Source organism: Mirounga angustirostris, unplaced genomic scaffold (genome assembly GCF_029215605.1).
Source record: "Mirounga angustirostris isolate CCGP_5_RB_7025 unplaced genomic scaffold, mMirAng1.0.hap1 SCAF_1, whole genome shotgun sequence".
Classification (NCBI taxonomy): Eukaryota; Metazoa; Chordata; class Mammalia; order Carnivora; family Phocidae; genus Mirounga; species Mirounga angustirostris.
Window position 1 is genome coordinate 157,703,029 of NW_026991709.1, and position 15,101 is coordinate 157,718,129.

Genomic DNA, 15,101 nt, shown 5'->3' on the forward strand with positions numbered 1-15,101 from the left:
ATAGTTCACTATCACTGGGTGCTAGTTGACGTGTGGGGATTCAGTACAGTGCATTTAGAGAGATGTCCCTGCAACGTTTAAATGGGTGATAGGGCTCCTTGCAGGCACTGCACCCAGGCCTCCCCAGGCTCTGTGGGACTATGCTGCAGGCAATTCCAGGCACCCTGCTGGTACCACACTCCATCGTCCACACAGCTGCCAGAATGTTCTCTGAAACACACATCTCCCCTGCCACTCCCTCACATAAAAAGTAAAACCTCTGCCTTCCGGCCTGCAGTTGAGAACCCCACATGCCCAGGTCCCAAGCTGTCTGTCTCCAGCCCCTTCCCTTGCTTCTGGTAAGACTACAGCATCTAACGTGTGGTGTCTCTCCCTCTCCCTCTCATTATTGGCTCACGTAAGACTCCGTTCATTAAAAGTGCATATACCCTTTGACCCAAGAGTTTGACTTCTAGAATGTACCCTTCAGATATGCTCACTCGTGCACAAAGGTAAAGATGCCATGATGTGCCTTTCAGCATTGCTTGTGATCGTGGAACCTACTATGCAATACTATTCAGTGGGTGAAACGATGAGGCGTCTGAGAAGGGAAGAAATGAGGAACGGTGTTGAGTCCACTGTGGTGCTGGGGGTGTGCATGGGTGAACTGGCTTGTGGGGGCAGTGTGCAGGAGGGGAGCGCTGGGGTCCAGGCTGGCCAAGAGGCTTACTGGTCACTGTATTCCTACCCTCTGCCCTTTGTGCTTTTGCCCTTTTAAACCATGTGTAAGTAGTATTTTTTCAAAAACATTGTTTAATATTAAAAAAAAAAAAATTTAGGCCTTGATTCAAGTGCCAGCTCCCAAGAAACTAGTCTGATGGTCTCTGCCAGACTGTCTTTTCTTGAGCACATGGGACAGTTGGCTGAGCGTCCCATTGTAATTGTGACATTGTGTTGCCTGGGAGCCCCGTGAGGCTAGGGGGCAGGCGTGCTTGTCTTGGAAACCCCAGGTACTCAGGGGGTTCTCCATATGAGCATGGATGGTTCCAGTCCTTAGAGAAGCCCACAGTGGTGGTATGGTCCAGGGGCCTGCAGAATGCCCTGCTCCTCCTGGCAGAGGGTCTGAGTGGACTCCAGCACCCTCAGGAATGCCTGGTGGACACAAGGAGAGGGCTCAGCATCCCCAGGGCTCAGACCAGGACCTCCGTGGACCAGGGGAGCCACACAAGGGACGCTCCGTGGTGCGTGGTCCCAGGGTCTGCTCAGGCAGATGACATGGCAGACTTGGCGGGGAGGGCGGGCGCGACAGGAAGGGGAATTCCTCTGAGTCATTCTGAGAGACAATAGAGGAAGCTGCAGCAGGATAATCACAACCACTTCTTGGCCTGTGGGCACTTCCTGTGACAAATCTCACCAACCACATGTTCAGTCTGAGCTCTTAAGCAACTCAGCTGCTTGCTGAGTTCGCCCTGGCCGGGCCGCCATGTGTGTGGAGATGCAGAGGCAGCACCGAGGCACTAGGGGTCCCAACAGCCCACCTTGGAAAGGGACATTGACAGACCACAGGCCACAGGCCTAGCAGACAGTGACCTGACGTGTCTCCAAAGAGGAGAAGGACTGAGCTGAGAGACTGTCTTGTGGCAAAGAGAACTGACCGGGGATGGATGGAGGAGCTTAGTAAGGCCTATGCCCGCCTCAGAAAGTCCAGTGATGCCATGGGGGGCAGGGTGAGCACCGTGAGCCCACCACCACTCAACCCCGTCTCCCAGCCATCCTGCAAGAGAGTTGGGAGCCCTGTCTTACCACGAGGAAATAAGCTCCAGGAAGTAAGTGACTCACTAAAGAACACAGACCACATACACCTGAGGAAAATGGAAATGTGGGCCTACGGGTCATGCCATCTTCTGTGAGGGCCCATGGATGGAAGGGTCAGACTGAGTCTAAACGATTCCCATCAAGGACATCACAGAAGAGCATCTGCGTGGAGTGGGAGGAGAAGCCCCGAGCCAATTCATGTCTGTGTGTCCTTACTCCCACACCTAGGATAGTCCATATTGGGTGAATGTCAGACTGGTTTAGACAAAATCATAATCTCTTGGCTGGAACATCAGGACTCCAGAGAGAGAACATGGGGCAGCTTGGAGTCAGCAAAGACCTGCAGGAGCCAGAGCAGTTCTGGGGGCGGGGGGAGGAGAACCCCTATTTATTTTGTGCCTGTTGTGTGCCGGGAGTGTTCGCATTTCCCATCTGCTGTGCCTGATGGTTGGCAGAGAGAGGCATGGGATATCTCACTGGTTTAGAAGTGAGGACCTGCCAGGCTCACTCAGCATTTGGGGGGTTGAAGACCCAGCACTGGGCTCACCCCAGCACAGCCCAGAGCAGTATTCTGGCACCCAGGCTCCTGCTGGTATGGGCCCCAGGTGTTCCCTCAGGCACACCCCCTTCCATGGGCCCTCCCACTTGACTCTTCCCTGAGGCAGGTACCAGGATGGGATGAGGGCCAGGTTCCCACCCAAACTCTGCCTTTGATACCCTGCAGGTCTAGGGGAGGTGCTTCCTGCCCCTGTCTTGATTACCTTCTCTGCAGATGGATGATGGGGTGCCATGGGGCTAAGGCACTTCCCCTGCATGGCTCTGATCTGGGTACCTTTTCCATTTTGTCTAAGGAGTAAATTGTTCCTTTTGGGCCAGGCTATCTCTGTGCATGGTAGAGTGGGGAGATCCAGGCTTGGAGTCGACAGGCATACACAGGGGCATAGCTCTATGACTTCAGGATCCCTTTACCTGCCTCTTGAACTTCTTATAGGGACTGACCCATGCTGGTGGGAGGCACTTGAAGCTGGAAGCTTCCGTTTACCCATCTGTAAAAGAGGCACAACCCCCCCTCCACACACACACACAGGTTCTAAAAAGGGTCTAGCCCAGGTCTGCAAGGGTAGGCAGGCTTCAGATGGTACCTCTGCTATCTTGTCACCCTCGCCTGGGAAGTCTGACTGTTGGCTCGTCTTAGGCTGTCCTCTGGGGTTTCATTCCTGACACTGCTTCCTGCAAAAGATCAGTCTATCTGCTGTGAGCCTCAAGGTGCTCCACCAGGAGTGTGGTGGCAGGTCAGGTGAGCAGGTGTGTTTTTATTGGTCTCTTCTGGAACAAGTGGAAAGTGCTAGGTTCTGGGTCTTTGAGGCATAAAGAAGGGGAGTAACTTACCCAGAGTCACACTGTGGTGGCCCCAGGGCTTCAGCCCAGCTTTGTCTTACTGCAAGGCCGGGCTGTTCTCTACACCAATCTGGTCTGTATGTGCACACTTACTAGGTAACCTCAGAAGGGATGGAGGTGCATGCCTTTGCTACCGCCCTGCAGCTCTGGACAGGGAGCCACCTTGCCAGGGAGCGCGGTGGTCATGGCAGGCAGCGGAGCACACACCCAGCAGAGTGCACACCCAGCTGGGAACCAGACATGTAATGCAGGGCTATGGTCTTGGCACAGCGCTTGCCCTGTGGCTTTGGGTAAGTTGCTTCACCTCTGGGCAACCTATAAAATAGGGGTTGGACCAGATCAAGTCTCAGTATGCTTTTTCTTTAAACATAGTAAGTATTGTAGTCTCTGTTTAAACTACTCGCCTCTGCTATTGTAGCACAAAAGCAGCCATTGACGATGATTAAACAAATCATGAGTGTGGCTGTGTTGCAATAAAACTTTATTTACAAAATCAGGTGGCAGGCCAGGTTTTGCTCATGAGTGGTGGATTGCTGACCCCCAAACCAGAGGATCTACATGTCCCTCCAGCCGTTGCTACTCTAGGATTCTGCAGCCAAGGTTGGCCCACGGTGGGTGGGAGCTAGACCCGAGCTGTTGATCAATCACTGATCTGCTTTGATGCTGGTCAAGAAATTAGCATCTGTCGATTTTTAACATGGTTGCTCCCGTGAGGGAGCCAGAGGGAAATTTCAATCTCTGGTAACCAGTTCTGTTTTTCTCTTTGTAGAATGCCGAGATGTATAAACTGTCTTCACAGCAATTCCATGAGGCAGCTTCGAAAATGGAGGGCACGATAAAGTAAGAATTTGCTTATTATTTTTTGTAAACTTAGCCTGTATTTGTAAGAATCACCACACATGGCTTGAAACCTGCCACCACCTGCCTAATTTCAAATTTCTCTAATAACATAGACAAGCATCTGCTCCTCGGTCTCTCACCTGGATATGAGGCAGCCATTGGCCATCTATAATTGGCCAAATGAGCACTCAGCTCTTCCCTGGCTCCCTGGCGGTGGGAGTGGGGCTGTGGCAGACGGGCAGACTTGTTTCAGACCCTTTGTACTGTGGGCTGGGCCACAGATTGGCCATCAGGCTCCCAGGGGAGTCAAGGAAAGGGTGCTGCTGCCTTGCCCCCCGCCCCAGTTTGTGGAGGTGGTTTTCAGAGCAGCCTGTTCCTGAGTACAGCTCTGTGTGCCTGGCCCTGAGCCATGTACCTCTTGCATGCTGACATGCTCAGGGCAGCTCCCATTTTATTCCCAGAAGGACTGGGGCTCAGGGACGCTGCTGGCTGGCTGAGGTCATATAGCGCTGAGTCCCAGCATCCAGTCTGTCCTGCTTCTGTGCTGTGAGGGAGGCTTCAGAGCCAGAACATTAAGGCATGGCAGGTGCATGCAGTGTGTCCATTACAATTGCACCCTACTGCAGGGGGAGGTCATAGGACGGTCTGCAGGGGCTGCTGTGGAAGGGAGAGCTGGGCCTTGCACTCTGGGTCCTTTGTGTGAAGGTGGTCTCTGTGGACCAGGCCAACTCCCTCCTCCTCCCTCAAGTGTCTCTCCCTCCCAGGCGTAAATCAGGGTGATTCCCCAGGCAAACCAGTCACAGTGCAGAATGGTGAGGGGTTGGATGTGGCACGATGAGAAGGAATCATCAGAGGGAGGTTTAGGTGACTAGGAGGTGACAAAGTGCTTATAAATACAGCTGCTGATGCAAACCGTGCAAGGAGCCAGGAAGGGTAGTGGGAGCAGATGGACTCAGTACAAATCTGGGGTGCAGCATGGGGCATCTGAAGCTAGGAGGCCATACTCTGGAATGGACTACAGAGCCGCTTTGGGGAAGAGGAGTTATCTTGGGATTTCAAGTCCTAGAGCAGGAGACTCAGAGAAGGAACTTTCCGGCAAGCAGGTAGAGACTGGAAAGGTCTTAAGTCTGCCCACTGGGATCCCACGGGGATTCTGGGTGTGACCAAATGCTGTGGGCTGCACAGACCTCGAGGAATAGAATGTCCCAGCTGTGCTCGCAGACAAGGGCCCAGGTGGTTTGTCAAAGGCTGAGAAATAACTCAGAATCATGCTCAGTGAGAGGGAGAGGTTGAGAAGCAGTCACACCCCAGACTCTGTGGGGTGATAGCCACCCCAATAATGTGATCCCTGGAAATGGACAAAACCGCAGTGCAGCCTCTCGCCTGGGCCGATCCCCTGGAGCTGCCTGTGGGGCAGTGATGCTGGATCCTTAGCCCCTCTCCCTCTTTACCTGGATCATGGAACAGCCCGCCAAGGGGAAGAGGCTCTAGGGAAAAGCCAGCCAGCTTTACTGTCAGTGACCATGCTGTTTTGTTGCCTGCCATGTGGTCCACCATCCTGAGAGTGGAGACTCCTGGCCTCCTGGTCCCCTGGATTAATGCATTTGACTTTACTGTCACATCCTTTCTCATCGTCATGTCTTCTGAAGGCAAAGGGGAGATGGCATGTGAGTGTCTTCTTAATCTGAGTGAAGGGAAAGGTTTTTTTCAAATGTACAACATCCGTTGATAATTACTACTATATGCTAAGCATATGACTAAATGGAGATGCTCTGCAAGGCACTTCCAATGTATCCTCTTATTTTCTATCATTGGCATTTCACAGATGAAGAACTGAGGCTGGAGAGGTGGGATGTCCCTTACCTGGCCCATGATTACGCTCCAAGCTGGCGTCAAGCTTCATTTAGATGCTTCAGCGCCACGGCTCTTCTCCATGTGTCTTTGCATCTTTCCTGTCCCTCGAGGGCCCCTCTGAATGTGAGATGGGTGTCAGGATGGTGCTGAGCCTGCCTGGGCTCTAGAGTCAGGCAGACCTGGAATCCACCCTGGCCCTGCCTCTTACTGGCTGGGCCTGTGACCTTGGGCAGGTCACTTCCCCTCTCTGATTTCCTCATGTGCAAAACAGAGCTGATATCCCTCTAACGCTTTGAGTGAGATAACACATAGAAAGCAGACCTAACGTGTCAACAGTTGTTGGTGGTATTGTGACCGTTTTTAATAATGGCAGTCATTTGAATCACTCTCGCAGCACCCACCTTGGCATAACGTGGCACAGATTTAATCAATAAATTGAGCTTACTAAAAAAAAAAAAAAAAATTGCCTTTGCCCAAACAGAGTAAACAGGAAGCAGTGCAGAGTTAGAAATAATTTTACTTAAACATTGGGGATGGAGGGTGGAATCCTTGATTGGGAGATTTCTTGGATTAGCAAATGATTGTAAATTGCATTGTAAATGCCACAGAAATAAATGCCAACTGCTGACAGCAGTAATAGTTCTCTTCCAAGACAGTGAGCATCTTTTAACAACTTTGAGTAAACTGGATGTTTACTTAGGTGGCTAACTAGATGTCCATGTATTCATTTGTTCATTTAACATACATGTATAGAGTGTCTACTGTTTGCCAGGCACCATGCTAGGTAGGTGCTGGTGATAGAATGATAAACAAGACAGCTCCAGTTCCTGTCAGCAAGGAGCTTGTCATTTGGAGAATGACAAACAGTATTTTTAAATTAATTGCATAAAAAGCAATTGCCCAAATAATGATTGATTATGGTAATGAGCCATGAAAGAAAGTGTTTGAATTAAAAGGCACATGTCTGAGGACGCTAATGCAGACTTAGATGTTTGGGAAGGCTTTTCTAAGGAAGTGACATTTAAACGGATTCCTGCAATATGAGGAGGCTTTGACCAGAGGAAGGAAGTGGACAGAGCACTTCAAACAGAAGTTTCCACATGTGCAAAGGCCCGGGGGCAGGAAGTGATTTAGCATATTCAAGGAACTGAAAGGCCAGTGTAACTGGAGAGGAATGAATGAGAAGAGAGAGACAAGGATGAAGGATGAGAGACCAGGACTAAGAAGTCAGCAGAAGCCAGACCACACAGAACTTTGTAACCATGTTAGAGATTTCACTCGCATACTAAAATTAGTGAAATACCATTTCAGCTTTCTTTTTTTCTTTCCTAATATATGCACTTATGGTACTGACTTCTCTATAAACACAGCCTTAGCTGCACCCTAATGTTTTGATATATTGTGTTTTCATTATAATTCAGTTCAAAATTTTTCTAATTTTTATTCTGATTTTTTTCTTCAACTCATGGGTTATTTAAAAATATATTGCTTAATTTCCAAACATTTGGTAATTTTCTAGTTATATTTTTTATTTAAAAAAAGTTTAAAAAACCCCCCAACTGGGGCTCAAACTCATGACCCTGAGATCAAGAGTCACACACTCCGCTGACTGAGCCAACCCAGCACCCCTCTAGTTACTTTTTGAATAATTGATTTTCAGTTTAATTCTGTGGTTGAAGGACATACTCTAAATCCTCTAAAATTTTGGGACCATGCTTTATAGCCATATATATTATTTGTTTTGTTAAGCACTCTGTGTATATTTGAAAAGAATGTGTGTTCTGCCAATGCGTGTAGTATTCTGTGTTTGTCGGTTAGGTTCAGTCGGTCAGTCAGGTTCAGATTTTCTGTATCATTACTGATGTATGGACTTACGGTTTCTTTCTGAGATCACTTTCCTTCTAACTGAAGAACTTCCGTAGTACTTCTTTTAGTGTTGCTTTGCTGATTATAAATTCTCTTTTTTTAATTGTCTGGAAATCTATTTTATCTCAGTTTTGAAGCATCTTCTCTTTGAGCTCCTTGAAGGTATCTTTACATTCTGATTTGATATCTTTTTTTCCCTGGAGAAGTCAGCTGTTGATATTATGATTACTCCTTTTTTGGTAATTACTTTTTTTCCCTCTGATGTTTAGCTTTTCTTTGTCTTTGGTTTTTTAGCAGTTTGACTATCATGTGGCCATGAGTCCATTTTCTTTCTTTTTTCTGCTTGGGGTTCATGTAGTGGGGTTTGATGTCCTTTTGTTTTAGAAATTTCTCAGCCATTATCTCTTCAAATAAAACTCTACCCTATTTTGTCTTTCTTCCTTTCTGGCATTTCAGTTACATGTATTACTGTGTCTCATTTGTCTCTGTGCCTTTTTTTTTTTTTCTGTTTTTCATCACTTTTTTTTTAATCTTCATGCTGTCACCTGCAATTTCTCTATTGACTGTTCACTTCACTAATCCTTTTAATGTGTCAGGTCTCTCTTAAACCTATTTTTGAATCTGAATTTCAATTATTGAATTTTTGTCAGTTCTAGAAGTTTAGTTAGTTAATTTGTTTGTTTGTTTGTTTGATTCCCAGTCTCTGGTGAGATTCTGGTTTTGCCATCTGTTTTCTGGAACCTATTAGTTATAGTTATTTTGAGGTCATCCCAAGGGTCTGTTTCTGTTGCCATTTTTTCCCTCTTAGTCCTATCTCTTTGTGTGCCTGGTAATTCTTGATTGAATGCCAGGCATTGTACAGAGACTATACAGAGGCTCTGGAATGTATCTTCTCCCCCAGAGTGCTCCACCCTATTCCCTCGTGGCCACCTGAGGGACTGAGCTGACTGGAGGCTTGCTGCATGTTTGGTAAAGCTCAGGCTACTTCTGATTTACCCTTCTTTCTAGGGCATGGCTTTCCAAGGCTCCAAGGCACCTCCTTTCTTGGTGAGCCCTGAACCCCTTTGTTCACCTCCTCAGTTCTGTGAGACTTCTGAAAATTCCACTTTGCCTTTCAGTGGCTTTTACTTGGCTCCTTAGCCTCTTGCCTTAAATAGCTCAAGAATGTGCTAAATGCCTTAAAAGAGGAAAACCACTGAGTGTTGGCCCACTGTATTTTAGCTCCCTTCTCTCCAGAATCCTGGTCCCTCAAGGCCTAGCTGTCTTGGCAGCCTTGAGCTCCAAAGGACTGTTGTCTCTCCATCCTCCTATGAGATTGCCAGAAGCCCTGAGGCTTCTCCACCCTTTAGCTGAAGCTGTTTGCCCAACTCTCAGCCTCCCTTCCTGCACCGAGAATTGCCAGAAAACTCAGTGAGGACAAGTGGCTCCAGGAGTGAGTACTTAACCTCTCTACAGTTCCCTTCCCTTCATAATCTTGACCCTGAAGGCCTATTTTGTCTTGATCCTCAGATGCCTTAAACAGACTTTAAATTTCAACTTTCAAAAATTTCTTTCTCAGAGGAGAGTGTAGTTCTTCCCCAAGCTACTCCACTATAGCTGGGATCAGAAGTCTCAACTTAGGTTTTGAGGAATGATTAGTTTGCCAAGCAGAAAATGGCCATGCCAGGCAAAGGAAAGAGAGTAAGAACTAAAGCAAAGTCAATCAAACACTGGTTAGCAACATCAGACAATGATGGCACGGATGGCCTTCCCAACTTTTCTTGGGCTTGCTGAGCTTTCCTGAGGCCTGCTAAGCCTGCCATATATGCAGGGCCTCAGAAGATGCCTGTCAGAGAGTCAACAGAGAACTCAAGACTAAAGAGGAATGTCGTTGGTGAGGCCAGTATTCACAGTGTGGAGACTCTTGTTTTGGAAGAATTCTGTCATTGGGATAGAAGTGGATATCCAAAGTATGTATGCATGCACAGACACACACATGCGTGCACGCCCCTCTACCTCACAACAGCACAGCAGGCAGGATTGTTCAGGTTTTCTGAAGGAAGAGATTAAGACCCCAGGGAACATCCTGCATTTATTGTGTCACATCTATTTTTTATGACAACCTTCAGTCCTCTTCCCGTGGGATTCATTCAGAGCCTGTCTCGACTTCTCCCTATCAGGAAACTTGTACAGTCCTCCCTGGCCCCACAGAGAGCCACCCCTCAAAGAGGTTAGAACAATTGAGTTGAAGGAAGAAGGTTATTAACTGTTTCCTGAAATTGAGTCATTGTGCTGCAAGGACTTTGATCCGGAGACATCTGATTAATGTGGACACAGTGACTTGGAACTTGCTGGGGCTGAGCTGCTATGGTAGCTCTCACCCTTACCGGGAAGTCAGGGCTTATTAAATAACCTGTGGGGGAGGGTTTGGGCTCACCTGAGAGTATATTCTCAGGTGCTCTATTGAGCTCCAGACAGATTGATTACCTATTAAAACAATGGTCATTTATTTGAACCCCAAATAAAATAGCATTGTCTTAATTGATCCAGATAATGTTCACATTAGTCTGATTTCAAAAGCTGCTTCTCACCCTCACTTCCCTGTCTTACATAACTTTGTAAAAGGAGCATTTTCTACTCAGAAATTTACTAAAATATGTGGCTTAAACTGGTGTACATGGCTCTTTGAGAGGTTACAAATCAAAACCCATTTAATAGTTCATTTAACAAATCAAAATTCAGTTAATACATTTCTTTAAAAACCTGCATGCAGCTGTTCTGCTGGACACTTACATGGCTCCCCGGGGGTCTCCTCTAAACAGGAAGCTCTGGTGGCAGATGCCATTATTGTCCCACCCTGCAGGTCTGGAGACTAAGTCCCCTTACATCTCAGGCTCAGTTCATTAGTTAATTAAGCGGGGAAAATGATGGTCCCTGTGTGTCAATGAAATGTGGTTATCCACAGAAGTACTCAGGGACACACAAACAGCTGGTGGCGGACTAGGATTTGAACCCAGGCCTAGATGAATCTAGCTCTTTTCTACTCTACCAAGATACTTCCCTCTCAGGAATTTGCAGGACAAGGGGATTATCTGCTTGCTGATTAGCTGATTCAGACATCCCCCCCACCTCATGCTGGTGCTGTAAATTTCAGAGTGTGTGGGTGCATCCCCTGCCCAGGGCTCTTTGTAATGCAGGCAGAGTTCTGCCTCTTGTAGCAAGAGAGAGATACATGCAGAGAGAATTCATCAACAGAGGTAGTGTTTGTATGGTATGTGGAAATGGAAAGTCCAAACAAAAGATCTGGGGTGGTAGTGCTCCCTCAGGCCAAAGCCCTCGGCTGGTTCTGGAAGTAAATGTGGGCCACCTTTGAAGAGCCTCAGTGGGGAGAGGAAGTGGTTGGCTTCTTGCCCACACCCCATTGTGTGCCCCCAGCAGACATCACTAGAGGATCCCAGCAATCTCCCCCTGAATCTGGATGGGTTCTCATCAGGGTTGGCATTCAGGGTGAAACCTACTTGCCAGCCCTGGATCAGATGACTTCTAAAGACCCGAGTTTTCCAGTTGGAGACTCTGCTCAGTTCCTAATTTCAGAATGCAGAATATACTGAGTTACCATTGTAGATCCTATTTTCTGTCTAGAATGCCCCCTCTTTTTTCCTTGCAGAGTAGGCTCGCTTTTCAAAATCCAACTTAACCATCTTTTCTGTTTACTGTTTGTCTTCCCCAGAGGTCAGTCCAATATCTTACTTTTTTCTGCATCCACACTGTCCAGCCCAGGACTTAGCTGTGATAGATGCTCACCAGGCATGTGTTGGGTGGGCGGATGAGCTGAGGCCCATTGTGTAGACTTCAGAAGTGGGATTTAAAAACAAATTGTTGACTGTCTAAGCACCTTCTCCATGGAGGCTTCTGCCATGCACAGCAGGGCCCCAGGTCCAGCGGTGGGGTGCTTGGGGGGAGTGTAGGGTGGCCTAGGGCAGGACTTTGAGGTCAGACAAGTGAGTGCATTCCCACCCAGGCTGCCTGATGTGTGGCATGCATCAGATGACAGAACTACTCTGAGACACATGTCCCTTGCTTCTGAAGGTTTTTCTAAGGACATCGTGAGGCAATTTGTTAAGCACACTCAATAAACACTAGGTATTACGTATATAGAAACTCCCATTTTAATAGGAGAGAGATTGAAGTGCAGTAGCCAAAGAGGGTACAGTCTCGATACATCGATACACAGAGCGACTCAACAACTGTCTGGACCTGGAGCCACGAAGGAAGGGGAGACACCGGGACCCCCCAGCTCTCCTTTTGGAGACGCGCCCTGCAGAGACCCTCATGTGTGTGCACAAACAGCCACAGGCAAGGGGGCACGGAGCCCTGTGTCCAAGAGTGACAGATTTGGAGGCAGCCTCACTGCCTGTGAATAGGGCAGTGGATGAGCGTAATCTGTCTGATGTGGAAGAGCAAACAGCGGTTAAAAAATGAGCTGTGTGCGCTAGCACGGGAGGATGCTTGGGAGATGTTGTTGGGTGAAAAAGCGGGTTGTGGTTTACTCTGTGTGTGCACATTTGACACACATACAGTCTCTCTATTCAGTAAGTATGTGCAATTTATGTGGATATAGAGAAGAAGGTGTGGAAGGATACACTCCAAACAGAAAACTGTGGTTACCCCTGGGCAGTTCAAGGGTGTTCAGTATTATAAAAAGAGTCAGAGGGGACTGTAACTTATTTGCTATGTTTTTAATTTTGTAAAAAAAATATATATATTTATGTGCAGCTTGTGTAATTAAAAATTAATAATAATATAGAGACATTGCAAGAGAAGAATCGATGATGATTTGGGCCAAGGAAAAGGGAGGTTCCCAGTACAGTTGGGAACCAGATCCCAAGCTGACAGCTGGCAGGGACCACACACAAAGATGAGAGCTGACCCTGGAATTGTGTTCCTGGTTACACGTTTGTGCACATGCACATACATGTATGTGTGTGACTGTGCGGGAGGGCATGTGTATGGCAGCGTGAGTGTACATGTGTGTGAGTGCATGTCCATATGTGTGCGTGTGTCTGTGTGTGCATGCCCATGTGTGTCAGTATGTTGTCTTCTGATCAAGGCTTGGCTTCTAACTCTCCTGATGCCCTGTCTTTGAACTTCTCCATCAAAGATGGAGACTGTTGGACTAGATCTGTGTTTTTTTTTTTTTTTAATTTTTTTAATTTATTTATTTGACAGAGAGAGAGATAGCGAGAGAGGGAACACAAGCCGGGGGAGTGGGAGAGGGAGAAGCAGGCTTCCCGCTGAGCAGGGAGCCCGATGCGGGCCTCGATACCAGGACCCCGGGATCATGACCTGAGCCACAGGCAGATGCTTAATGACTGAGCCACCCAGGCGCCCTAGATCTGTGGTTTTAAATGTCCTTTAGCTGTGGCTCCTGTTCAGAAGAAATCTGATGTGACGTGAACATGTGAGGTGCAGATGAGCTGCCATTCTGGGTGAAGCCAGAATGGACATTGAGGCCCTATGGTCAGAAGCCCAGCTCCTGGAAGGCCAGGAGTCCAGGGGAAAGTGGGCTTCTTCCCTTCCAGGCGCCCCATCACTGCCTTCATGAGGGCGCAGCCCACTGCCCTAGGATCCTGCAGGTGCTGCTGGCTGGGTTTGGGCTGACATGCCATCTCACGCATTAGCAGGGAGATGACAGAAGATGAACCCTGAAGCAGGCAGTGTGGTTTTTTGCTGGCAGGTGTAGCCAAAGGTTCCATCTGGAACAAAGTCGAAATGTTACTGAGCAAAGGAAACCTAGAAATTAGCCAGTGGTTTTCTGTCGTGCATTTGCTGTGTTACATAAGCCATCAAGCACTGGGCAGCAGCCCTTCCTGCTGTGCTGCTCAGGCTTGAGGCTGGGGAGGCCCCGGGGGGGTGGGGCTGGGGGGACCACAGCGGTGAAAGGGCCTAGAAGCTGAAAGGCAGGGAGGGAGAAGCCTAGCCAGAGGATGTACCTATCCCTCTTAGAAGGAGACTCTGACTGGTACAGGCCTAGAGCCTTGAACTGCAGCTTGAAAATTTAAGTTAGATCTAGGGAAGGACTTCCCAACTTGCAATGAGTGATCATAACATATTAACTGAGAGAAGGAAGCTGTACAGCCTTTATCTTCCTCTGGAGATGTTTAAGGAAAAGCAAGTATTGCTCTGTACCTGGAATGTGGTATATGCCAGCCCTCTTCCCCATGTGATCACAAACAACAGAAGGGCCATTTCCTCTGCGTCAGCATTCTGTCGGCCTCCCCTGGCTGGCAGGCAGCTGGCTACTTACTACTGGGTTTCTCCCAGGGAGAGTTTCCTAGTGGTTTGCGCTTGACCCCTGCTTAGGGCAGGGATACTGTCCCCACTTCTAGTGATTCATTCCATAGCCCCTGCTGTGGTTCTGTGGTCCACCATCCACAGAGGGGAGTCAGGGAGGACCTAGTTGTAGTTGCCCATAACTGCCTGGTTATGAAAACTTTGATAATCACTTCTCTTTAAAGAGAGGATTAGGTGATGGTGATCTGGAATCTTGGCTTAGGCTGGTACAGGACACAGACATGGACAGTACAGGACATGGTCTGACATGGTCTTCACCTCCGCCGAGAACACAGACGCCACCCTACCTGCAGCCTGCCCACCTCCCCAGACAGCACCCACTCCCTCTGCACTTGTCTCCAACATGTCCCCGCCCATCCCAGATCAGTTAGCTGTGTCTCTGAGGTGCCTCATAGAACCTAGGGACACTTCCTGGGGTGCAACTTAGAGCACTGTTTGACACTTCTGTGTTCAAGCATCCCATTCTACTAGATCACAAACTTCTTGTGGGCAGGAACCTTGTTTTCCTCATCTTTGTGTCCTGCGGGTCCAGGACTTACACGCTCACTCTGTATTTAGTGAGTGGAAACCCACTGTAACATATGGTAACTGCTACAGCAGTGCATGAAAGAAACAGTCTGGGAGCAGAGGAGATGGAGCAATTAATCCTGCCCGAGCACAGTGGGGCTTCAGAAATGAATTCATGTTTGTGCTGGGTCCAGGCAGGCTCTGCTGGCAAGGGTCAGGGTAAGCAGCCTGAGAGTGGGTCCTTTCCCTGTGGGGTGTTAGAAGAAGGTAGGGCACTGGTGTTGGGGGAGAAGCAGATACTGAGGGGGTAGGGATGAAGCTCAGATGTGGCTGGAAGGGCGGGCTGGTCCGGATGTAAAGGGCCTTCTGTGCATATGAGAGAATTTGGAATTCACCCTACAGGCAGTGGCAAGCCATAAAAAAGCTTTTAAGCAGGGAATTGATATGATCGAATTTGTGTTTTAGAAAGATAACTGGCAGCTTCTGGGAGATGAAACGGTAATGGTGTT

The 15,101-nt window shown here is 48.2% G+C and overlaps 1 protein-coding gene across 2 annotated transcripts in view; it reads left to right on the top strand.

Annotated features, from left to right (window-relative positions):
- Positions 1-15,101, top strand: part of CHCHD6 (coiled-coil-helix-coiled-coil-helix domain containing 6) — a 251,039-nt gene that overhangs the window by 200,165 nt on the left and 35,773 nt on the right. For both annotated transcript variants that reach the window (XM_045904194.3, XM_054504540.2), the window contains one exon: positions 3,962-4,032. In XM_045904194.3, the coding sequence (XP_045760150.1) occupies positions 3,962-4,032 (71 nt within the window). The remainder of the gene's footprint in view (positions 1-3,961; positions 4,033-15,101) is intronic.